The sequence below is a fragment of the Oryzias latipes genome, chromosome 10 (assembly GCF_053564925.1).
Source record: "Oryzias latipes strain Hd-rR chromosome 10, Olatipes_Hd-rR_3.1".
Lineage (NCBI taxonomy): Eukaryota > Metazoa > Chordata > Actinopteri > Beloniformes > Adrianichthyidae > Oryzias > Oryzias latipes.
Genome location: NC_136246.1, coordinates 5932540 through 5957718, shown reverse-complemented (window position 1 = coordinate 5957718; position 25179 = coordinate 5932540). Strand labels below are relative to the sequence as shown.

Sequence of the window (25179 nt, the reverse complement as noted above, 5' to 3'; positions counted from 1 at the left end):
CTCAATGTGTGCTTTTTCACTTTCCAATGCCTCATGTTGTTTAAACAGATTTCTATTCTTGAATTTCTACAGTAAAACATTTACATTTTATTTGATTATCAAAGATAAAGTAAAAAATAAATAACTTTTTTTTTTAATTTCATGTTAAGTATGTTTTAGCTCGTAAGGAAAAGATTTGTTTCAAAATTTTTATTTCTAACATGGTGACAATGACTGAAATAGAAAAATGATTTGTTCAGGCCAAAAAACAATTTTTCAAAACACACAAGTTAACTTTAGAGCAAACCTTTTAAAACCAATTGGAGTCAAGCTTGGTTGTCAGATGAGCAAAGCAACAATGAGGCTTATATAAAAAGCATTTACTTATTTAGAATCACATTTAATTAATGGGACTGATAATAAAAACTTATATACACAATGTCCTCACCATTAAAAACAAACCAACAAGAATCAATTCAATTTTCAATTCAATTTTATTTGTATAGCCCAAAATCACAACAACAGTCGTCTCAATGGGCTTCGAAGTAAAAAATGAACTCAAAAGGATCATGAATACAAAGTGTTCAATAGGAAAATACTAAAATGAACTAACAAACTGACTAAGCTATACTGGCATCTCTGCCCTTAGACCCCCATTCGCGGTAAGGAAAAACTCCTAAAAAAACGGATTCTTGGTGTTTTCTTAAAAGTGATGTGTGTTTATATTTAGCATCCATATAAATGCATATAAACTGACCGCAGAAAATAATACAAACATGTTTCCTGTTTTTTATTCCTCCGTTTTTGGGAGAGGATACATTTATTTTGAAAAGCCGAGCAGCGGAAGTGTGATGGCTGATTTCGTCAACTTGACATCTGCTGCCTCATCAGACCGTAAACTTTTATTGACTCTCGGCGACTTTCGGCGGCTCGCCTTTAGCCAAAGCTGTTCTTCTGACGAACCCACCGTCATTTTGTGTCCACTGTTCCGAGCTTCGTGAACCGTCCTTGGACTTCTCGGTACACGAGTGTGGGACACGAACCGTTCCGGGTTTGGACCCCGCTCATGTCAAACTCTGCTGAAGTCGGACGGAGGTGAAGCTAACGGCGCTAGTTCTTATCTGGCTAAACTTTCGTCCCACTTTTTGCCCACTTGTTCAGCCTTTTTTCCGGGACACTCTCGGGTATTTTCTCTCAACTCTGTCCACAAAGCTTCCGAACCTCCGCGGGAATGGAGTCTGGAAGCAAATAACGGATGTTCGGCGGGGCTCCGGAGGACTCTGTCGAACTTTGCCAGCTTGCTGTCACCGTCTAACTGAAGGCTCCTCTTCCGGATTCGCTGCTCCAGGATGCCCGCAGACAGCTCTGTCAACTTCAGCCTCCTCCACCGGACCTGTAAGCTGGTGGTGCTGCTCTGTTTCCTCCACATCTCCGTCACCGTCTTCTTCTACGTCCGCTCCATGGACGTCCGGTTCGCCTTCGTCCAGAACCAGCAGATGCACAAGACCGCCCCGCGAACCAACAGCGTCCAGGCGCCGGTCATTAACAGAACCGGCAAAGCCGTGGTTGTTCCGGGAGGGCAGAACGCGGAGACGCCGGTGAAGAGCCTGGAGAAATGCCCGGAGACGTCCCCCCTTCTCGGTAAGACACTCCGCGGTTGTCCTTGCGTGGACGTGGGGCTCCTGCTGACGTTTAACCCCAACTTTATTAAAGTGACAGCAGCAGCAGCAGGCCGTTCTTCTCTGCTTAAGTTCACGTTGAAGCTGCTGAACATGGCGAAGTATCACCATGGTGGACACGTCACTGTGGCTATCATTAGAAACACACAGAGGAGAGACGATCCAGCCCGAGTGGGGGGCATGTGAGGCTGAACCCCCACCAGACCAGAAGAGGCTCAGAAAAGGACCTCAGGCTGTCAGCTAGAGGGAGAAACGATGCCCTGGTGTCTGCTGCAGGTCCATCAGAACAAATCCCACTGACCTGCCAGCACCTATGTGGACTTGAAGTTGAGTCCTAGCAAACAGACGTAAAATCTTTTTCTTTGTAACATTTTGCCAGCGGCAAACGTCACCTGATGAATCAGAACCTTCACCGACTTCACCGACCTAGATGTGGAGTTTGATTTAAACTCCCACTACAATTTTCCGTTAATATTGCAAAAGTGTCCCTAGTGGTCTTTTTTTTTTATTATGATTGTCAGTTTAAGTCCAAATAAAACAAAAACAAAAACATTGTGTTGTTTTCTAGGACATAGTTTCTACAGAGCGGCAGGAGTTCATTAGAAACCTCAGAGTTGTGGGCGGGATGGTTGGCACTGTCTAAGCCTACCCACACTTCCCATCATCTTCCCAGCCTAATATTAGCAGTTCAATAAAAATGTTAAGCTGTATCAGAGCTTCCAGCCGTCCAGTTCTGATCCAGATTCCAGCTCAGACCAGGAAAACAAAGACGTTCATGGATCCATTTGTCTGCATCAGAATGGAGCAGAGCAGGGAGACTGTGGGTTACCAAAGTAACTTCTACTTCACACCTACAAGGTTTTTCAGGCGGCATTTTTCGTCTGCTCCAAATTCACAACAGTTTGGATCAATAGCTGCTTACTAATGCAATTTGAAACTTATTTTGTACATTCATGTCGTCTGTCGTGAGGAAAATGCCACAAGAACATGTTAAAAACAGGAATTTCATCAGTGTGGGTCTTTAAACCCTCCAAAGACTAGAAAACATCTGCGGTCGCTGAAAACGAATACGCAGACCATCTGGCACGTTTTTGAGCCATCAAGCAGAACTCTCTTGGTACCACAGAAACGTTCTGAACCGTGACTTGAATTCTGCGAAAGGTTCAGGCTGGTTGAGCCAGTCGAGCGCCATGCCCTCTTTTCAGACGTGTCTGCCCTGTTTTGAATGTCCCTCATGCAGGACAATAGTTACCTGGCCCCTCCAGGGGTTGCTTTGTGTGCTGCAGTCTAGCAGGTTCTTTGGAATTCTTCCAGCAGATGAGGTCTGGAAAGATTAGGAGACCAGCATCTTAGTATTTACAAATGGATCCCTGTGACCTCAGGCAGAATCCATTTAATTAAGATTCACAAAATGTCGACTTACCGTCTGATCATCTATTTCGCCTTTTTTTTGATGTTCTGTTTTGTCAGAAGAGAAAACCAAAAGGGGAGTGGAATAAACTAAAATGAACAGATGAATCTAGTGCGGTCCTGGAGCGGGAGGACGGACATGCTTAATTCATCCCTGCACATGACAGCTCATGTGTGACTCAACATGGCTCACCTGCTGCATGTGTGGAGAAGCGTTATCCCTGAAGAGTCCTTTTCAATCGGTCAGCTGATCGGGTTTGTTTTCCCGCCACTCGTGTGGAGGAATCTGTGCAGGAGCAGCTTTTTCCTCTCAGGCAAATCAGATTTAGAGGTCAAAGGTCATTGGAGATTGGGTGTTTTGCATGATTTTTGTGTTGGAACCTGGATTTAAACTCTGACTCATGCAAAGTGGTTTCCATAGTGACAGGATTTTGTTCTTTGTCGTTCTGAAAGACCCACCCCAGTGAAAACGGTGGTTTTGGGGTTTTTACCATGTCCTTGTGGCATTTATGTGATGATTATGAACATAAAGAAAGAAAACTGAGACTACAATTTTTCTTTATTCAAACCTTTGCTAATAAGGAGCAGATGAAAAGATTCCGTAACTGTTATGTAAAACGATACACCGGGTGGGCCACAGTCTCTGCTCTGCTCTGCTCCATTCTGATGCATCCACCAGCAGACAAATGGATCCATGAAGGTCTGTTCTCCTCGTCTGAGCTGGACTCTGGATCAGAACCAGAGAACTAAAGTGGCTGGATAGCTCTGATATTACTAATGATGATACTAATGATAGCTCTGATATTACCGGTAATGTTAGGTTGGGGTTAGGGCTGCACGATAGGAGGAAAACTCGCGATATTAGTGATCAATATTGCGATGACGATATAACTTGCGGCATATGAACAAATGGCAAAACAACCAAAAATGTTTTCATTTTACTGCAACATAACTTAAATCACAGTCCAAATGACTCTCGTTTACATAGGAGGCTAACATAGAACAGCTCCAAAATACATAAACAATAGAGCTCCATCTGATTGGTCAACAACGTGAAGGCGTCCATCCGATTGGTCAAATGCATAAATGGATTTATTAGATTCAGTAAATACTTCAAGCTGCCATAGGATTGTTTTAGCACATTTATTGTAACCATTTATTGCAATTTTTGGCAACTTTTGCGTACTGCACAGCTTGATGCGATAACGATAAATTTGCGATTTATTGTGCTGGCCTAGTTGGGGTTATGAGGGGCTGTGAGACTGTGGATGACGGGAAGAGGGGACGGGCTTACTCCACTCTAATGGTTCCGCCCACAACTCAGAGGTGACTGTCTTATGAATTTCTGCTGCTCTGCAGAAACTGTCCTAGAAAACAATAGAGTTTAAAAAAAACTTAAAAACAGCTTAATCTTAATGAAAAGACCACTGGAAACAGTTTTGCAATAGATCAAATGATCTTTTTTTTCTGTAAGAGTAAAGTACCTTCTGTGTGTAAACTGTAAAGCTGATGAAGATGCTGCAGCGTGAACAGGTGAAACAGTGGAGGGACAGACCTGCAGGTCAGGAAACAGAGTTTGATCCAGCAGTTTATAGAGTACAAGTATGGAGGGGAAGTGACAAATCCCAAATATTTATGATCTAGAAGTGTGATTACATTGAAAACATTCAAATCAATATGACAAGAACAGGAAGAAGAGTGTTTCTCTGTTGCTCGTGTGTGCGTGTGTGTGTTTGTGGGAGGATGCTAATGAAGATGGTTGTTTTTCTCTGTGACTCCGCCTCCAGTGCCAGCGGCAACAAACTCGTTAGGTTAGAAGAAGTATTTCACGCAGAAATGCTTGAGCCTTTCCGTTTGGACTCTTCAATCTGCAGCGTTTTTCTTGCTCTGTACTTTGACTTCAAACATCTTGACTTTCTTCTGGTGACCAGGCCTCCCTAACCTGGAACTCATTCGATTCACCTGAATTTTTTTTGTCTTCAGGGAAAAATCGGTTTCTGGGCCTGATTGTTCTTGCCCTGGTGTTCTTCCTGTGAGGAGGGGTGGGGGTTAACACTCCATGCTTGGGGTGGGAAAGGTCTTTTATAAAAACGGCAGCTGTTTTCCTGCATCTGGAGCTGTAAATAAGCTCGGCTGATGGGAAACTGCTGGCAGTAATCCTGTTTGGATGTACTCAGCGTCTGTGGACTTCCTGCCTGCTGCTGAGCAGCTGCAGGACCACACAGAGGTGGAGGATGAGAGGAGGCCCCCCACCTCACACCTGCAGGAGGATGAGAGGAGTGGTCTCTGAACATCTTTTTCCCTGCCATTTGTGAACACTGCTTGTGCTGCTGATTACGTTTGCACCCTGAGCCAACTTCTCTTAGATGTTCACCTTCAGGGAGTGACAGAAGGTAGTTCTTTGTCTGCACGGCTCCTGCAGCAGAACCACCCATGACAAAGGTGTAGATAACCTGACAGTTTTCTGGCCTGCAAGTTTGTGATGGGTGTGGTCTGTGAAGTCTAACCAAAGGACCACGCCCCCACCCTGTATGGTTAGGGTCCTCAGAGGAGCATTGATGACATTGTGTTTCCTTTGAGTTGTTGGTGTTTTCTCTGTGTGTCTTGATTTCTTTTTCGTTTGAACTTGCGTGTTTCACAGTCAGGAGATGAGAACATTTTCAGGTCTTTCTCACAACCTGAGGAGGTTTTGGACGACAGTGATGCTCAGTATTGAATGGTTTCAGCAGATCAGCACGCCAGCATGGGGTTATGTGATGCAGACTGAGCAGGATATGTGCACGGTTGATGACATCACGAGATAATCCTGCTGCATTCCACAAACAATGTTGAATGACTGCGTTCAGACTGATGCCTGCTGTCAGCTACAGTAAATGAGTTTAATCGACCAAGAGACTTCTGATTATTCTACCAGTTACGAGTTCCTGTTTGGCTTTGCCTGAGGGCTGCAATTGATACTGTTGCAGTATCTCATGAAGCTCTCAGCAACTGAAACACACCAATCTACATGCCTTTAGGAAAGCCCGTTGTCTCTTTTGAGTTTTATCAGAGATAAAGGCTGTAGGATGTTGGAGAACAAACGAAACTCTTCTGGGTCAGAGAGTTGAACCGTCAGGGCCTACTTCAGAACCTGTTCAGGTCCAGGTTAAGTTTAGCTAGCTAAAGCTACAGATAAGCAGTTTATCACATAGCAGCGCTCTGTCACGACACCACCCGAGGCTGTCCAAATTTGGTAGTGTCGTGGGCCAATCCAGAACCAGCTCTGGATTCAAGGTTCAGTCAGATGGGTGTTGTTGACTGCGTGGTACAGTATGTGACACGTTCTTCATTACTGCATGTTTCTCAGTAGTAGGGGACCTGATTGTTGTTTTTAATGAAGCTTCTTCGCATCCCTGGAGTTTACAGAGATGGTAAACATCTGTAGAACGTCTCCACCCTCATATCTGCTGCTGTGGGGGTTCTGCTTCTGCCAGAACCAGTTTACATGGTAACAGAACTTGGAGGAAGCAGTTAGCCAAGAACAGGACATCCCAGCGCTGCAGGAGCATCTGAAGATGACGTGCTGCCCTCTGAGCAGAGGGTCGTCATGGCTACAGTCCTGTCAGCAGCTGGAGCATAGCGCCGCCTGGCCCGGCGGGCCGTCTGTTTCCTCAGCTGTGTGCGTCCTTGTTCGGCATGGCTTCCCTCAGCAGGAAGGCTGTTTCTGATGCTCTCTGGAGAGGCTCTTGTTGACATTTTCCCCTCTCTGAACAGACTTCCTGTCAGTTGACACGTTTACTCACAAAGCTTTCATCACCTGCGGTTGTTTTTCTGTGTGACTCCGCCTCCAGTGCCAGCAGCAACAAACTCGTTAGGTTGGAAGACTGTATTTCACGTAGAAACGCTCGAGCCTTTCCGTTTTGACTCTCCTTGTCGATCTGCAGCGTTTTTCTTGCTCTGTACATTGACTTCAAACATCTTGACTTTCTTCTGGTGACCAGGGGCCTCATTTATAAACGTTGCGTACGCACAAAAGAAGGCGTACGCCACTCTCTACGCAATAGTTGAGATTTATAAAAAGCAAACTTGACGGGAAAATGTGCGGTCCTCCACGCAAGCTCTGACCCAGGCGTACGCACAAAAACGGGTGAAATGAGAAACGGCGACGCCGTCGGCAGATGGAAGAAACACGTGAAAGTGAAAATGACAATCCTGCCTCTCAGAAATAACATGAAGACTTCACAAAGCAAGTCTTACAATTAACAGCCTACACAAACACCCGTTGGACCGATCAGCAGTGAAACAAACAAAAAAATCAAACGAAAATTACAACAGAAATTCAAATGAACACTTATTTGGAAAAAGAAAAGTGAAATATGTTCTGCAATATTGGCATGTTGTGCAATTCATCCTCATAAATAATATAGTTAACAGAACGAAATAATGTACAAAACTGATATTCTCGTCAGTGTGTCCGTCTGGAGGAGCAGACAAAGGTGTGGGCGTGCGGACGGACGTACTAATTATCCACTGGGGAAAGTTGTTTTCATATTAAAACATTTCTTCATAAGCTATGGAATTATGGTATTCATGCATATGCCTTTAGTTTGTTTTATTTTTGATAAAACAATGTATGGCGTATGTCTCAACCATTCAGAAAGCAACAAGAAATTACATTTGCGCAGATCAATTTCCCATTTCCACGTGGATTATTACCGACATCCATCTGTAGCTTATAAAATGCCCCATCACAATGCGTAATGACGCACAATGGCTGATCTTACGCTCTTAGAAGATGTGGCAAATGGAAGAATTCGGAGTGAACGCATTTTTAGACAGCAAGAAGACGTGCTGGCAAACGAGGACGAGTGGCTTATGAGCCGGTTCTGACTTCCTCCAGCCGTCCTGTTGGACCTCTGCGGGCTTTTGGGCCCGGCGTTACAGAGGAGCACTCGGAGGAACCACGCGTGTCACCCGGTGCATCTGGCGCTCCGGTCCCCCCCGGCGCATGCATCTGGCGCTCCGGTGTCCCCCCCCCCAGATGGAGCGCTGTAGCCTCACAACCTCGAATGGTTGTGAGGCTACAGCATTTACGGCGTCCGCCACCGTTTGCCGCTCACGTGCCTTTTTGGCATTAGTAATGTCCACACTGTGCCCTCCAAACAACACTTTTCTCCTCTTTTCCACCTCGCCAACGATAACTTTTACTTCACATTGAGTGAAGTTACGTTTTTTTGATTTCCTCTCGGTGTTTGCCATGGTTCCGCAATCAATGAATATTCATTTGTGGGCGTTTCACGGACTATTTATGGACAAATATGGGCGTGTCATGAAGCCGCAAAAAGCTGCGCTGCATTTAGAATCGGTTGTGATTTATTAAGGGAAAGATGCGTAGGATGTGCGTGCGCACGGTTTTATAAATCCGAATATTTCTTTGCGTACGCACGTCCTATGTTTCATCCGTACGCCAGTTCTGACGCAAATCCTACGCAAAGTTTTATAAATGAGGCCCCAGGCCTCCCTCACCTGGAAGTCAATTCGATTCACCTGAAGAACACGTGTTTTTTTGGTGTTTTTTGTTTTCGTCGGGCTGCGCGGTGGTGCAGTGGTTAGTGCTTCACAGCAAGAAGGCCCCTGGTTCAAGTCCCAGCTGGGGGACCTGAACCACAACATCAATGGGGGACCTTTCTGTGTGGAGTCTGCATGTTCTCCCTGTGCATGCGTGGGTTCTCTCAGAGAACTCCGGCTTCCTCCCACCACCCAAAAAATAGATCTACAATACAGTGAATTTTCTTAGAAAAGTACTAGTCTTCCAATAAAACAACTTATTATATCTAATTAATGCCATCTAATAGCAAAATAATCTTATTTAGGATTAAAATACTGGTTGAGCACGGTATTTATGGGCACCTTGCACAGTGTGCAGGATTCACAAGGGTTGAAAAATGACAAATCTGTACCCTTATGTGTTGTACAAGTGTTTGCTAAGACAAGTCGCGCAGTGCATGCCTGGATAAAACATTGTGCATGAATGTTTTTTCTACGGGAACACTGAGTGGTCTACGATCTTGGCGTTTCCTGCGTGCCAGTAGACGTTTGCCCATTTTTCTCCTTCAGACAGCCCATATCCACCCGTAAGGGCAGTTGTGATTAAGACTTCAGTCTTAAAGTGTAATCAAGTTAAAAGACTGTAACAAACCTAATCTAACTGGTTGAGTTTTTCCAAAGAGACTGGTTTGTGTCACAAATCACATGAAGCTGTGTTTTTTTTATTGACGCTAAATGAAGACAGAAAAACGAAAACTGAAGGGCAGAAATGCTGCAGAGGTGGGAGCAGAGATCATGTATGTTGAACAACAGGTAGTGACCTTAGTGCTTCACCCCTCTGTCTGTATATAGATTCTAGAAAAAATGCTGGTGAAAGGAAAACTTGTAATAATCACTGAAGCTCACAAAAGTAACAGGAATAGCTCTTTAACTAAATTATTTCAAAGAACAAACTTGTTTAACGGAACTGGACAAAAACCATTGTTCTCTTAGAAAACTATAGTAGCTTAGTCACATGTCGGACTGATATTACAGGTATCTTTAAACCTGTATCACCTGTTTTAAGGTGATAACAATCGGGTGGCTTTGGTTAATACCACACTGAACATCCAATAAATAGAGGTGATGTGTGCTCTGTTATAAAGATGTGGGCAATTGACCCGCCCCTCCTGTCTGTCCTCAGTGGGTCCTCTGCGGATAGAGTTCCAGGATCCTGTGAGTCTTGAGCAGATCAAGAGTGAGAACCCGAATGTGCAGCAGGGCGGACGCTTCAAACCCAAAGACTGCCTGGCGCTGCAGAAGGTCGCCATCATCATTCCATTCCGCAACCGAGATGAGCACCTGAAGTACTGGCTGTACTACCTGCACCCCATCCTGCAGAGGCAGCAGCTGGACTATGGAGTCTACGTCATCAACCAGGTACGCTGCAGACTCCTACTGGGTTTGTTCTCACAGCCTCAGTCAGCCAGAGAAACGCTGAGAGGTACCATCTCTTCAGTCGCTGTCCCACTGAAACATGTGTTGCTGCACGTTATGCCACCGATTCCTCTGAATGTAACACTATTAACCCAAACCAACACTCACACCCTGCATAGATGAAAGAAGTAACTCTGGTGAGGTCCAGGTAGAAACGCTGGAAGGGGAATTCAGGGGGAAATCTGATACTATTCAAGATGGAAAGAGTTCCTGGTACGTGTCATTGAAAAACCACGTCTGCTCCTCTCTGTCTGTGGAAATTAAAGAAAGATGGCCCCGAGTGTTACCACGGAAACCCTCTGAACAACCTCGAACTGTGTTCAAAGACGGAAAGGTTCAGTTTGTTCGGCTTAGTGTCTGGGTAGTCACGACACTAGCATCATCAAAAAGATGAAGAATCCCCTCCAAACCTAAAGGAGGCTCTGCTGATTGTTTGCACAATGATCCTAAACCTTAAAACATTTCCTGCAGAACCAGGTGTGTTTACTGAAACCTGTCACCGCTCAGGTGAGACACAGCAGCTGCTGTCTGAAGGAGGGATCCAAACCCCAGAAGGGCTCGTCTCAACGGCTTTGACAAAGAAGATTCTACACACACCCATACACACAGAATAGATACAATGTTCAAAATGTTACACTAAACCCTCAGTGGTTCTTCCTGTTGGACTGGAACGCCTAACAATCTGTGTTTGTTTTGTGTGACAATTTGTGTGTTTAACCGGGGCGCTGCGACACGCCATCCTGATCCGACCCGCTTTGCTGTCCCGGCATGCACCCGCAGACCGAGCCATGTTCTCTGTCAAACCCACCTGTAATGGTTCTGGAATTCATGAAGAGAACCGCGGGTCTGGGGGGATCTGGGCCGAGCACGGTCCTCCCTCAGGTGCACCAGGATCGGTTTCATGCCATGAATTATGCAGAAGGCGAAACAGAAGCGATGAAAAGGAGCAGCAGAATCTGTGTGACGAGCGCCGTGAGGCCCGGTGTGACGCATCTGCACCCGGCTGGACCAGAGAAAAATGCAGGCTTTAACGTCTGCCGACGTTAAAGAGTTCTGAACCTGTTCTGATGCGCTCAGCCCTCTGCATTGTGGCCTGTGCCCTACTTTAAAGTTCTGTGTTTTACTCACAGTTGTTCTTCTTTCTTGTCTTTGCTTCCTCCTCTTCTTCATCCTCCTCTTCCTCTATGCATTTCCCATCGCCTCCCCCTCCCTCGCCCCTCTCCTTGCATGTCAGGCGTTTCTGATCATTCACAATGGCTGCTGTGGTGGAGCCGCTGGGACACGCCCCCTGCTGGTGGCTGCTGCAGTAAACGTGTCTTTCTTCTTTTCTTCTTTCTGCTGCTCAACTTTGTGTCTGTGGCACCTGAGCCCACCAGGTGTGCGTGAGTCCGAGAATCTTCAGGTGAGACGTCTCGGCTCCTCTCCCACTAACCTCCTCCTGCTTCTTTGATGGCAGCAGGAGCTCCATCCATTCAGCAGCTGAAGCCGTATTCCCCAGAAAACACTCTTAGATGATTTACACTCAAACACTTCACAACTCATGGATTTGCCTTGTAGCTGTTTTCATTGTCTTGGTGAGCTTTAATGTCCCAGTTTTAGGTCTCTCATTAGAGCATTTGTGTTCAGATGAATGAAACAGAAGGCTTGGAAGTGAGTCTGGAGTTTGGGCGTTCCTGTATGAACTTGAAGGAGGTCTACATTTCTGTTTTCAAATATACTGAATGCTCAGACCTGCAGGCCCGAACACATGTGCCCAATAGGGTCTTCCTGTCAAAGTGAGTGCAGGAGCGTGTTCAAGCAGAGACCAAGTGTGCTCTGAGATCAGGAAGCAGCGGCTTAAAGGTGTGGAAAACTACAGAACAGCCTGTGTCTTCCTCAAAGGGTGACCTTGCAGAGTGATAGGGCGTGGGTCAGGCACAAGTTAGGACCTCTCAGCTGTCAGAACACTAAAATGCTGCAGATCCTGTTCAATTCTGCATGTTGTGTTCTCCAGTTGCTCCTCCAGGGGTGTGAAGAGCAACAATTGCCATAGCAATGTTCTGATCAAAAGCCTTTCACCTGAGCATGGAGCCCAGACCAGATTCCGCTTCCCAGTAGAACTGTTTCCCTTTGGCTTTACCTGTGTGTGCTTTTTTTTTTTCAGGATGGTGATGTGACGTTTAACCGGGCTAAGCTGCTGAACGTGGGCTACACAGAGGCCCTGAAGGAGTACGACTATGACTGCTTTGTCTTCAGCGACGTGGACCTCATCCCCATGGACGACCGCAACACCTACAAGTGCTTCAGCCAGCCGCGCCACCTGTCCGTCTCCATGGACAAGTTTGGCTTCAGGTGAGCAACACCCGTCCTGCCGTACCACATGACCCTGACGCTGGATTTACACTGGTCTGTCTGGAGCGTCTCTGTTGCGTTGACAAAGAAAGTAGAATCTTTATGAATCAATGAGAACGTTTACATCGCCTCCGCCATGTCTGTACCAGACATCCGTCCCTCCTCAGTGCAACACAGTGCGTTAACTGGTTAGTGTCGCAGCAAAAAGTCGTAAAAACGTTGTACTTTCAAAGGAAATGATCACATTTTATTTTACATTTAAGGTTACGTGCCCACGCAGTAACGCACATTAACACTGCAGATAACACCAGCGTCCATTTTTGGCAGATTAATTTTGAAAGTACAAAAGCATAACATCATTTCGACACACATGTTTTTTTGTGGGGGTATGCAATTGAGACAATGTAAACTAACTGATGGTCACCAGATGGACTCCCCTCACAACACAAAGGAGACGCACCACAAATGTGGTGCGAGTGAGACTACAAGACAGCTGCTAACCTACGTACCAATTTAGAATCCATTTTGACACCATTGGGTCTGAAGGGGACTGAACTGGATCGTGTCCTAGACACCTCTGACAGGAACGTTTACTGTTTCCCACTTCCTCCCTTTCAGTGAACACACCGTGATGCAGTTCTTCAGTCTTAGTGTTCCTCCCTGAGTTCAGAAAATCCAGAGGCGACAAAGTTTATCTGTGCAGGACCAAAAAAAACATTCAGCTCGGAAACCCATTCAAGATTTGAAGCAGCTTTTTGGTACTGACTGATGGAAACGAAGCAACAAGCAGGAGAATCATGAACAAAGGAAAGAAACAGCAGATACTGTTTCCTAAACATCTGGCTTTCTGTCACTAATGACTGACCTGCAGCTGGTCTGATGTTCAGCTTTTCTGTCCTGCAGCTGCTGCAGTTTTGTGAAGACATTTGTCCCCATCCCGCTTTGTAGTCAGAAAAGGGGTTCTTGCTGGCAGGAGAGCAGAGAACCTTAGTTTGGACCTTTTTGAGGACCCTGTCGGAAAAGGGTTTTGGATTTCTTAGGAAAAACAGGAAATGCTGCCAGAGATACCAGAGGAAGAGATGTGCCCTAAAACTGCCATGTGCTGAGGCCCCCGCATCCTGTTTTACACACAGACACACGCATGCACACACGTGCATATGTACGTCTACACACTTGCACATCCATGCACATACACAGGTCAGCAGCAGTGCTTGCTCTTCAGAACAACCTCACAAGTCTAACTTCCGTCACTTCCTGTTTTTCTGTCTCCATTTTCGCCGTGCATTTGTGGTCTTATGGTAAAGGCTGTTTAACATGATCTCTTCAGTGTGCGGTTCTGCTCCAGGGTTCTGTTCAGTCAGTCTTGGCAGCAGAACCTGAATGATCTGAGGTACGGTCTGTTTCCCCTGCAGGTTACCCTACAACCAGTTCTTCGGGGGGGTGTCCTCCTTGAGCAAAGAGCAGTTCCTGAAAATCAACGGCTTCCCCAACAACTACTGGGGCTGGGGGGGCGAGGACGACGACATCTACAACAGGTACATCAGCAGGATCCTGCACGTCAGCATGCAGCCAGAGATCTAGGCTTTCTTCCATTCGAGTATTTTATTCTGGATTGTCTCTGAAATCCTGATGGAGTTTAGCTTCTCCACTGAGTTTTTACATTCAGGTCCTTCATTTTTTTTCATTCAACTGCTGTTTTTTTTGTTCTTCAGCTCATCTTCTCGCCCTCCCCCTTTGTTCGTCTCCTTTTCTTCTCTCTTGTTCTTCCTGCTCACTTTCCTCATCTTTGTTGCTTTCTGAATCTTCCGGAAATGTTCTGTTGTGGTTAAAGCAGCTGTCTTTTTCGACCTGTTTTGGTGTTACAAACCAGAGCTGCTGAGTGATGCACAGCCGGCAGAATGCTCCAAACTGTTTCCACTAACTCCTCTTCGTCAATGAAAACTGAATTTATCGAACTGATTTTAAGATTCTTGATCATTTTAGACGTTTACTGTTCATTCTGTCAGTAGACGGTCAGAGGTCCTTTACACCATCAGCCATTGTTGAACAAGGGATTCTTTCTTTCTCTTTGTGGGAAATCAGATGAGATGTTTGAGGTCCTCATCTGCATGCTGGACCTCCTGAATATCAAACGCTCCAGTGTTCGGGCTCAGACCCAATCAGATGACATAACATCTGCTGTGCTCAGGTCCACCCGTTAGTTTCCAGCAGTTTCCTAACAAATGTGCTCTTTAAAAAGGAGAACTGTGATCCAGGACGATTCCAGAGTGAGCGGACCTCAGCCGGACTTATTCTGCTTCTCTGTTTTAGTCTTTGTTTGGGCCTTTCATGGTCAGAGGTCAGGAAGCATCTCTCATTGCAGCTCTCCTTTGTTTCCAGGGTGGTGTCCAGGGGCATGTCCGTCTCCAGACCCAGCGGAGAGGTGGGGAAGTGCCGCATGATCCGACACAACCGGGACAAGAAGAACGAACCCAACCCCCAAAGGTATCCACAGACACGGGCTCGGTGACTCACTGCTATGTGGTGTCTGCATTCAGAAGAACCGGCCCAGTTTAGAGTTGATGTTCACACCTGGATCTGGATTCTGATGTTTTGGTTCCAGGTTTGACCGGATCAATCACACTAAAGAAACCATGAACAAAGACGGCATCAACTCTCTGAGCTACCAGGTGGTGAAGGTGGAGAAGTTTGACCTCTACACGAAGATCACAGTGGACGTGGGGAAGCCCTGAGGGCACGGGTAGGGGGTGGAGCTGGACTGATGCAGCCTCTGACACTTGAAGCTTTAAGTTCTGGTCCGGGTCTGTGGACTGGGCCTGCTGGACTCTGCTGTCTTCCTCGCTTCCTTGTTTTTGCACAGACGGATGTACGGACGTGAGCTTGTTTTTTCTTCTGATGGGTCGGTGGAGCCACTCAGCTTCTCGTTGCCCAACCAAAGCTTTTATTTTGAAAAATATAGTCAATCAGAGCTGCCCTGCAGGCTCACAGGGTTGGGATTTCACTGGTGGTGGGGGAGTATGGGTAACTGATGCTGGGAGTTTAGATCTGGTTCTGGTTCTATACCTGATATTGGTACCAGCTTTTTTTCTGCATATTTCTTTCATCCACTGATCCAGTTAGTGGACCGGGACTTCAGGAGAATACAGTCCCACCCGGTTCGACCAAGCCCGTCTTGTGAGCTGGACTCGGTGATGTGGACTACAGTCTCAGCGCTGGACTCAAGTGCAGTTCCGGAGGCTTCAAAGATGATGTTGACTTATCTCAGAATTCCTGTAGAACTTCACGGCGCCGGTTCACCAAACATGTTCCCTTTCTTATTTGAGGCACTTTATGGGGGCGGAGCTTCCTACTGAAGCAGCATTCTGGAGTTCAGGAGGGTGATGAAGCTCTGCTCGGGACTTCACTGTTCATATTCTGTGAAGATGAAGGCGATGGAGAGCTCACACAGTGAATCTACAGCCTGCTGGCTCACAAACCAGACGGAGACCAGAAACCAGTTCAGAACCAGGTCCAAACTCCAGCTGGTGTGTGCTTGTGTGTTTGTGTGTGTGATTTTGAACATTACTGATAATCAGTTTGGATCAATGTTTACCCGCTGAACTGGGAACAGAACCAAAGCGGCCTGCCTCTGCTTAGGCTGCAGCTCTCGATCGATCCGATCCTCCTGAATGTGCTGATCGATCAGACCCAATGGCAAGCGATCGATCCATTCACAAAGAGCACCCAGATGACTCGATTATCAGGATAGTTGAGGATAAATTTGTACTTGATGATTCTTTTAGCTGTTCTTTCATTGATTGTAAGTGTCCTTACTGCAGCTGTTGGTACCAAAGACTCTATTGATCCTGTGAAAGGTCACCTGACAGCTGGACGAGCTCGTCTGATCGATGACGACGGATATCTATAGGTGTGTGTAATTTGTTTGTGAACCTGCAGACCAAAACCGTGTGAAACAATCACCTGGAATGTGCCTTAAACTGGTGGGGAACCAGTGAGGAAATGTGATATAAACTCCAGATCTGAACTGAGCTTTGTGTGAGTCTGTTCTTTAGAACACAGCCGAACCGCCAATCAAAGCTGTAGCTTACGCAGAAACTCTGACTACTTTGAGTCTGAGATGGAAAACTCATTAGGTTCTATAAAAGTTAATCAGGGTACATTTAACCTACTCTAATCAGAATAAGTCTGAGATATAAAGATCACCGTGGCAACAGATCAACAAGAACCTCGTATTAGTGAAACAAATTCGAACTTGTTTGTACTTTCAATGATGTACGTTTGTACAAAATAAGGCAGCAGCAAAGAAGCATGTAAGCAGATGTTACTGCTTGAAAGAACTGAGATTTACTCTAAAAACAGTATGTTCACCTTTAGGCACATCCCTTCAGCGTTCGCCACAGCAAATCGGCTTTCACTGATTTGCACAGGTGGTTTGGCAGAAATTTTTACGCCGGATGCCCTTCCTGACACAATCCTGTATTTTATTCGTGCTGGGCGCCGGGTCCGGGGACCTAAACTTGGGCCCCCAACTGAATGCCTTGTCCCCAACACCCATACTAGTTTCTGGGTTTTGCCAACTTCTATTGGCAATTCATAAAAGATTAGTTTCCACAAAAGTACTTCCCCAAAAGTACCATTCACCTGCTCCCATCAATCACAAGAGGTTTTTGACTCACTGAAACAAAGGTTCTCATCTGCACCTTTTCTCTGTGTCGACCAGATCCTGAGAAACCCTTTGACTGTTGATGTAGACACCTCTGATTCTGGAGTGGGAGCAGGGCTCTCCCAGATCTCTGAAGCGGTCAAAAAGATCCATCCTTATGTGTTTTTCTCCCACAAGCTTAACTTGGCTGAAAGGAGCTTGAACATCGATGACAACGAGCTGCTGGCCTTCAAGTTGGCTTTGGAGGAATGGAGGCCTTGGCTAGAGGGCGCCAAATACCCATTCACCATATGGACAGGCCAAACGAATCTGTCTTATGTAACCCTTGTGCTATCCTAGGCACTTTAACATTGGGAGTTGGGTCATCTAGACCCACTAGACAGTGCTCTGAACCTTTTTTCTTCAATGATTTGTGATCTTCACTGGTGTCCATGGATTACATGAAATCTTTCCACCTTTATCCACCTTTGTCATGGTAGGGAGAACACGTCAATGGAAGGGTGGGGTCATCTAAGATAGCACAAGGGTTAAAAGATGCTAGGCCTTTAAATCTGCGTCAGGCCAGATGGTCTCTTGCTTAAATTTCAACATCTCATATTGACCCGGCACTAGGAACCAGAAACCTATTGCTCTTTCTCAACAATATTCTACTGGGTCAGAACCAGGTCCTATCTTTCTCTGCCTCCTGCCACATAGCCACTGTTTTCTGGAACATTGAGTCTGTGGTGAGAGAGGCACTGACCCAAGAACTCGACCCTGGCACAGGAACCTACAATCACCTATATACCATCCCACTGCAGCCGGTGCTCAGATATTATAGTGGATTCATCTTTCCTGTCATCCATTTATTGAGGTGACACTTCTAGTGGCCTGGGATAAGAAAGGATACATGAGACTTAGTCCAGGCATGCTTTGTCTGTGCAACTGTGGAAGGTCCTCCTCTCAACCTCCAGCTGGTCTCCTACAGCCCCTACCGGTTCTTAGTCGTCCCTGGTCGCACCTAGCTCAGGATTTTGTTACTGGTCTACACCATCATCTGATAAGTTACACTCACCATCATCGACAGACTCTCCAGGGCTGCACATTTTCTCTCTCTCGCAAAATCTTGGATCTACTTGTCAAGCCTGTCTTCCGACTTTGTGGAATCCCCTCCCAAAAAAAACCAGTTCTGTACAAGAAAGTTGTGTTTTTGGGCTGGAAATATCAACACTATTTTACTTTAATTAAAACAAAAGGAAAATATGTTCTTGGCAAATGTATGTTGTTTCCCAGTTCAAGACATCATCAAAGTCCATCTCAAGCTATTCAAATCTGAATGAAGCACAGAGCCCCCACACTTTTTTTGTCTCTTAAGCCCCAGAGCCACCAAACTGATGTGGCTAGTGTGCGCTCAGGTGACAAAGCAACACAACTAAAACTAGCCAAACTGTATTTTACAGACCAGCCACATGAAAGTCAGAGCTGAACGCGCTTAAAGCAGAGTATGTGGTGCGAAACATGCTCCTGCTGTCCAATGTAGAATCTGAGTCATTTGGAGCGCTGGACTTTCCTGTCCGTGCCTTAAAACCTTTACAAAGTATATTGATACCAAGGACACAAAGGAATACACAACACATCTGGGACCGGGACGTAGGGGCAGCAGTCTAGGCAAAGATCTGCAGACTTTCCTCTCCCTGGCCACTTCCTTCAGCTCTTCAAACCCCCCCCGGTCCCTGGCTACGCCAATGATACAGGGCAACCCTGCCGGAGTCCAACATGTTCCCGGAACAGGAGTTAATTTACTGCCACCACCTGATCCGGTCATACAGAGACCGGATAGCCCTCACTAAGGCTCCCTGGACCCCATACTTCCACAGCACCCTCCACAGGACACCATAGGGTCGTGGTCGGACGCCTTCTCCAAATCCACAAAACACATATGGACTGGATGAACGAACTCCTACAAACCCTCCAGCACCCTGAAGAGGGCGTAGGTCCACTGTTCCACGACCAGGACGGAAACGGCACTGTTGTTTCTGGATCTGAGGTTCGACTATCGCATGGACTCTCCACTCCACTAACTGAGTCTTTTTGTAATTAAAGATTTTTTAGGGCGCACCAACATTAATAAAATGTTTTATGTCTTCCTATTTTTTACTTTTTAAAAAAGACTCCAAAAGTCGTTGCATCATTTTTCTTTTTGATTGTTCTCCTCCTGGAGTTGTTCCAGCTTTGTCATGAAGACTTTTGGCTGTGGTTGAGTCTGTCCTCCTTTCTGTTGATCATCTCTTTTAGTCGAGTGATTTCTTGGAAAAGGGAGAGTCGACTTTTCTTTATCCCACTTCTGTTTGTCCTCTGCCTGCTGCTTTTGTCTGTTAACCATTGTGCTATCTTAGATGACCCCACCCTTACCCCCACTTAAGGGTGGGGTCATCTAAGATAGCACAAGGGTTATAGTGCCTAGGATAGCACAAGGGTTACTTCTCTGATTTTTTGGATACTTTTTCTTGTTTGACCATCTCCTGATGTAGTTGGTCAAATGTTTTTTGTGGTCCTCTTCAGACTTGCTAATATTGACATATTTTTCCTGGACAAACGTTTTTAGTTGGGACATTTCTTTAACCCTTGTGCTATCCTAGGCACTTCAACATTGGGAGTTGGGTCATCTAGACCCACTAGACAGTGCGCTGAACCTTTTTTCTTCAATGATTTGTGATCTTCACTGGTGTCCATGGATTACATGAAATCTTTCCACCTTTATCCACCTTTGTCATGGTAGGGGGAACACATCAATGTAAGGGTGGGGTCATCTAAGATAGCACAAGGGTTAGGAAAGGGTCTCTTTGAAGGTCTCCTGGATTCTTTGCAGCCAGCTGCGAGTCTTTTCATGGAGGTCTTTAGAGATAAAATCTTCTCCTTTTCCATTGAAGACCATTCATGATTGAGCTGTTCTACCACATACTTCAGATGAGGTTTCTTCTCCTTCAGTAGTCTCTGAGATTGAGCTAAGGAAGCTTCAGTTTCACTCTTTGGTTGCTGCATCTGGACCGGGGAGCTCTTAGCTTCTTCTATTAGGGTCTCCAGAGGCTCAACTCTTTTCATATTTGATCAGAACCATAATATTCTACTGAAGGCGTTCGTTGTGGTGGATTACTTCTAACTTTAGGGCAGAATTCCCATTTTCAAGTGCAGCAACGTTTTTCAAAAGACTCAAAATCAACGTCCAGAACCTTATCTAGAGGACAGACATGATGTAGAACATTAAACACAAAGAACTGTGTTTAGATAATGAGATGTTTTATCTGAGATACAAGGGAAAAGTGAAAAACACTTCATTGTGACTTTGAATCTGGAATTCAATAATTAAAGTGCTAAATACAAAATAAAAAAAAACTTTATTTAAACATTTGAAGTTATTTGGAACAAATGCTTCCTGCTGAATCCCTTGTCACAGAAATTATGTCATGTGATTGTCACCTGACCTCTGAGCCACACTTTAGCTTCTCACAGCCACCAACACAAACGGCTCCAAGAGGTTCTGTAGAGAGCAGTACCAACTGCTGACAGGGATCAGCTGGCTGCTGTAAACCAATCACAGAGCTCCATCTGAGCCCACAGTCTTACAAGGCCTCTTCCAGGTCTACAGCGCCCCCTGCTGGACCCTCCTGAACAGCTGCTGCCTCTGTTGCGTCGTCATGGTGTCACAGCTCTGCAGCAGGTTCGCCACTATCAGGGTCTGCTGGACGCTGGACGCCCTCACCCACACCCGGCCGTTCATGCCCACCACCAGCTCGCATGGAAAGAGCTGCTCCAGGTCCAAGCGGATGTCACTGTTGGGGGCGAGCAGCCTGAGGGAGGGGGTGCAAAAACCACGTTAGATAACATGGAACCCATTGTAGAGTCCCAGGTGCGGGGAGGGGGGGGGGAGTTACCTTCTGACCAGCCCCAGCGAGACTTTGATGAGCAGACCTCCTGCTCCAAACGCCCCCATCCCATTGGCTCGCCCCGACCCGTCGATGCACACCAGCTCAGGCTCCATGTCTTTGTTGGCGATGAGGAACTGAGCAAACACCAAGTCGCCCACCTGCACAGGTGAAAGAAAGGGGCGGAGCTTCAGGTAAGCCTGAAGGGATCTGACTGAAGAAATGCATCAAAGATAAAGATGAGCAAGAGGAGGGATTAACATCTTCATCCCTCTCCTCTAGATCAGTGGTCTTCAACCTTTTTAACGCCATGGACCCGTATGACGTCACACTAAGTTTTCGCAGATGTGACGGACGATTATTGCAGCAACACGATGAAGGAGGAACAGACACCTGACAAGACGAACCCTGAGGTTTTATTTTGGCACGCATGTCATTGTACATCACACAGGTGTCATCATCCTCTCCCCTTTCCACACTCATGGTGTGAAAAAGAAGTACTGTCTATTGAATGTAGCTTTTTTTTTGGAAGTAGAAGGCTCCTCTTCCGTCTCCTGGCTGGGCATTTTCACCTTGGTAAAGAAACTTTCCAAAGACGTTTGTTTTTTAGTCATTTTGCTAGTACCTGGTTTTATTTTAGTGGTAACCTATCATGTGACAGAAAAGAGAGCCTTGGCCTGCGCCAGGAGTGACATTGACGGATGGAACAGAGAATCTGGCAATTTTTCAAAATAAAACATCTGTCAGATTCCAAAATAAATAAAAAGGAAGCACTGTAAGTTATTTATTCTGTCTGTACGGCCTGGGGGTTGGAGACCGCTGCTCTAGATGGACTCAGATGGCAAATAAAACGGTCCTTGCAGTGCTGAGCTCCACAGGAGTGGCTCCTTGGAGTGACTGCACACAGCAGACTGCACACAGAGCCCCACCCACACTCACCTGGACGTTGGGTCGGTTTCGCTTGGTGGCTCCTTCAAACGCCAGGTAAGACAGAGACGCCAGCTCGCTGCCGCCAAAGTCCACCCTGAAGGTGTCTCCTGCTCGGGCCGTCACGATCCCGATCACGGTCTCCCCTTTAGTGGCGACATACTGAGGAGAACAAACCATTGACTATTCGAGAACTGGACTGAAGGACCCCTCCCTCCTCATGCTCCAAACAGGAAGAACCCGCTGGCTCCAAGAAGCCAAAATCCCATTGACATAACTTCTCACATTGAATGTGTGAAACATTTGACAGATTTTATGTAGCCTGCTTTCAAGTGATAGGGGTGTGACCTTCAAACAAGCTCACTCCTGATTGGCCACTATTTTTTATAAACCATTAGGTTTTCATCATCAGAACACAGTAGATTCATAAAGTCGTCATAAAATGTTCATATTTATTACCTTTCTATTTAGGGAAACGGGTGACGTCATATTGGCATCAGTGTTGGGAAAATGACTTCTAAAAAGTAACTGTTTACTTAGTGTTACAAAATTGTAATTAAATTACTTTACTCACCTATTTAGTACGGTAATTGCCTACCGGTTACTCCACTTTTTTTCCTCTCACATACAGATTCTCAAGGCAAAAAACAGTTTTCACAAACAAGATCCTCTTGTCATTCATATAACTTTATATTCAGAGAAATGACCTTGTGCAAATTTGAACCTGGCTCAAGACATAACCTGGTTTTATTAGAATTCAGACAACAATGTGAAAAAATACACAAAAAAGTTACAACACATGTGGTCTATAGGCCACTGCTCAAAGTGAGATGTGGAAACAAATCAGTTACGCCTATGATCACATCTGTCGAATCCACTCTTTTAAAAACACAAAGAATTATTTAATGCCTCCATGTTCATTTTCTCTGACTTAAGGTATTCCATGACAATGAGTTGTGCCTGTCTCTCTCTCTATACGTCTGGCGTTTGTGCAGTTCTGAGCAGCTGCAGGTCTACTGGACCAACACCACCCCAGCACCCACCTGCAGAGTGCATTGAGCGCCAACTCACGCTGACCAGAGACGCAGTCATGTGCAGCACAGAGAATAATTAAGTCAAAATGGGTGAAATAATATAGTAAACGCCAAGATCCGACTTTAGAGATGTTTCACTGCCAACCAACCCATCATCAGTACACGGGGCGGTTCTCTACTCTGCTGCTCACCTGCTGCTGCTCGGGGAGGACAAGCATCTCTGTTTGTTTCATCTTTGAGCCAGTAAGCCATTTGTATGGGTGACGTCACACTACGATTCTCCTAAGGCAGTGTTTTTCAACCAGTGTGCCGCGGCACACTAGTGTGCCGTGGGAGATGGTCAAGTGCGCCGTGGAGAAATTGCCCTCATTAACTGATCTAAAAACATTTTCCATCTCCAGGATTTCAGCTCTGTGTTCATCCAAACAGGCCCTGATAAAACACTGAGTAGTTAGGAATATAAAAGATCTTAAAATTACTTTTTCTTTGTGTTTATTTAATTCTATTAAAGAGATTTTGATAAAAATCACGGTACCGCGATTTAGCTGCAGCTCTAACTGTGTAAGGAAAAGTCCCGCCCCTTTAACTGTCTCCGCCAATCATTCTTGAAGGCTTAATCACATGTCATCAGTCTGACCAATCAGAAGTGCTTAAAGTCTTCACTTCCTTGTTCTTAATTCTGCTGATAAAGTCGCTCAGTTCTAACAAATATACCAGCTAAAGACGAGCTTTAGCTGGTGGTTCATCTCTTAGAAAAAAACAGCCGCAAATTCCTGCTTTTTCTGCCACAATTATCACAAAAATTCACGTGAGATTGCGGGGGGGGGGGGGCGCTGTCGATCAATACAGACCATGAATTTCTGCTTTTTTTTTTTTTTTTGGATGATGGTGTGCCGCGGGATTTTTTTCAGGGTTAAAGTGTGCCGTGGCTCAAAAAAGGTTGAAAAACACTGTCCTAAGGATCAATGGAACGAACGCACGCGGACACATTTATTCACAACAAAGTACATTATTTAAGCAAACACAAGTTTGCAAAAATGAAACTTGTGTTTGCATAAATAATCTGGGTCTAAATTGAAAATACGCAGATCATGTGTGGATTTTTTTAAATTCTTGGTTAGTTGAGTGCATCGAATCAAAACCCATATCTCTGTATCAGTCCATATGTTTTAATTTGATAAATAATTAATTTAGTTTATTTTGATGTATTAGCTTGACGCGTATTTGGTTTTTATTTGATTATACTTTGTTATTTGTAACTGATATTTTTACTATTTGTTATATAAAGCACTTGAGGTGGATTTCATCAGGAAGTGCTATCAATAAAGTTGTGTTTGAATGCTGGTTGTGACCGGACCGCTTCACATTAATGCTCTAAACACGTCTCTGGACCGCTGAACGCAGTTTGTTGGGATCTCAGAACCTTTGGTTCGGACCGGTCCGCTCTTACCCGCTTCTGCTGGGAATCGATCCAGAAGGTGAGCGGCGGTTTGTGCCGCAGCACGCCGCTCTTCATCACCACCAGGCGGTCTCCGCTCCGCCGCAGCCCTGGTCCACACACCGCGCGCTCCGGCTTCGCGCTCTCCGACAGAGAGATCGTTTCCTCTGCACCAAAGCAGAACTCGTCCCCCGGAACCAGAACCTGTCCAACTTTCTCCTTCAGAACGGCGAACATGCCTCCTGTCGTGCTCATGGTCGTCTTCTTCTTTTTGTTGTTTATATCAGATCCTTACTTTGCGCCCCCTGGTGACCAGGAGGAACAATAGCGCTTTCTAAATTATAAGAATTTTCCTGTTTAAAGGACACACCTTTCAAAACGTTTTGGATAAATCCAGGTCTCACCAAATTTCCTCTAAAATAATCGTCTTTGAAAAAAGGTAAAATAATTTTCTACAGAAACAAAAAGTAGTATAAAAATGTCTCAATAGTGTAACACACAGACACACCCACACACACGTACACAACTCAAACGATTTAGGAGCACTAAAAAAGACATGCTATGCCTGAACAAATGAAATATTCTTTTGAAATGCTTCATTCTTTACATATTTGCATGTCCTGACAACACAATAAAATAAAAATAGTAATGGAAATTAAAACTATTCGGCTATGGATGTCTGGATGTGTGAACATTACATGCTGATCCAACTTCAATGTAATTTCTTTGAAACAAGTCAAAATGAGGCTCAGTAGTGGGCGTGGCCTCCACATGCCCATATGATTCCCCTGCAATGCCTGGGTACGCTTCTGAT

The 25179-nt window shown here is 45.5% G+C and overlaps 2 protein-coding genes across 2 annotated transcripts; one reads left to right on the top strand and one right to left on the bottom strand.

Annotated features, from left to right (window-relative positions):
• Window positions 1-460: 460 nt before the first annotated feature.
• b4galt1l (DP-Gal:betaGlcNAc beta 1,4- galactosyltransferase, polypeptide 1, like) lies at window positions 461-16429 on the top strand. Its single transcript, XM_004086485.4, has 6 exons — window positions 461-1620; window positions 9778-10013; window positions 12214-12401; window positions 13814-13936; window positions 14781-14885; window positions 15004-16429. The coding sequence occupies exons 1-6, from the start codon at window positions 1329-1331 to the stop codon at window positions 15131-15133; spliced, it is 1074 nt and encodes a 357-aa protein (XP_004086533.1). The 5' UTR covers window positions 461-1328; the 3' UTR covers window positions 15134-16429.
• A 3990-nt stretch (window positions 16430-20419) lies between these two features.
• exosc3 (exosome component 3) lies at window positions 20420-24661 on the bottom strand. The gene is made up of 4 exons (XM_004086484.5): window positions 24378-24661; window positions 21906-22055; window positions 20976-21127; window positions 20420-20891 (listed from the first exon to the last, which is right to left on the bottom strand). Exons 1-4 carry the CDS (start codon window positions 24618-24620, stop codon window positions 20684-20686), a joined length of 753 nt encoding a protein of 250 aa, XP_004086532.1. The 5' UTR covers window positions 24621-24661; the 3' UTR covers window positions 20420-20683.
• Window positions 24662-25179: the final 518 nt, after the last annotated feature.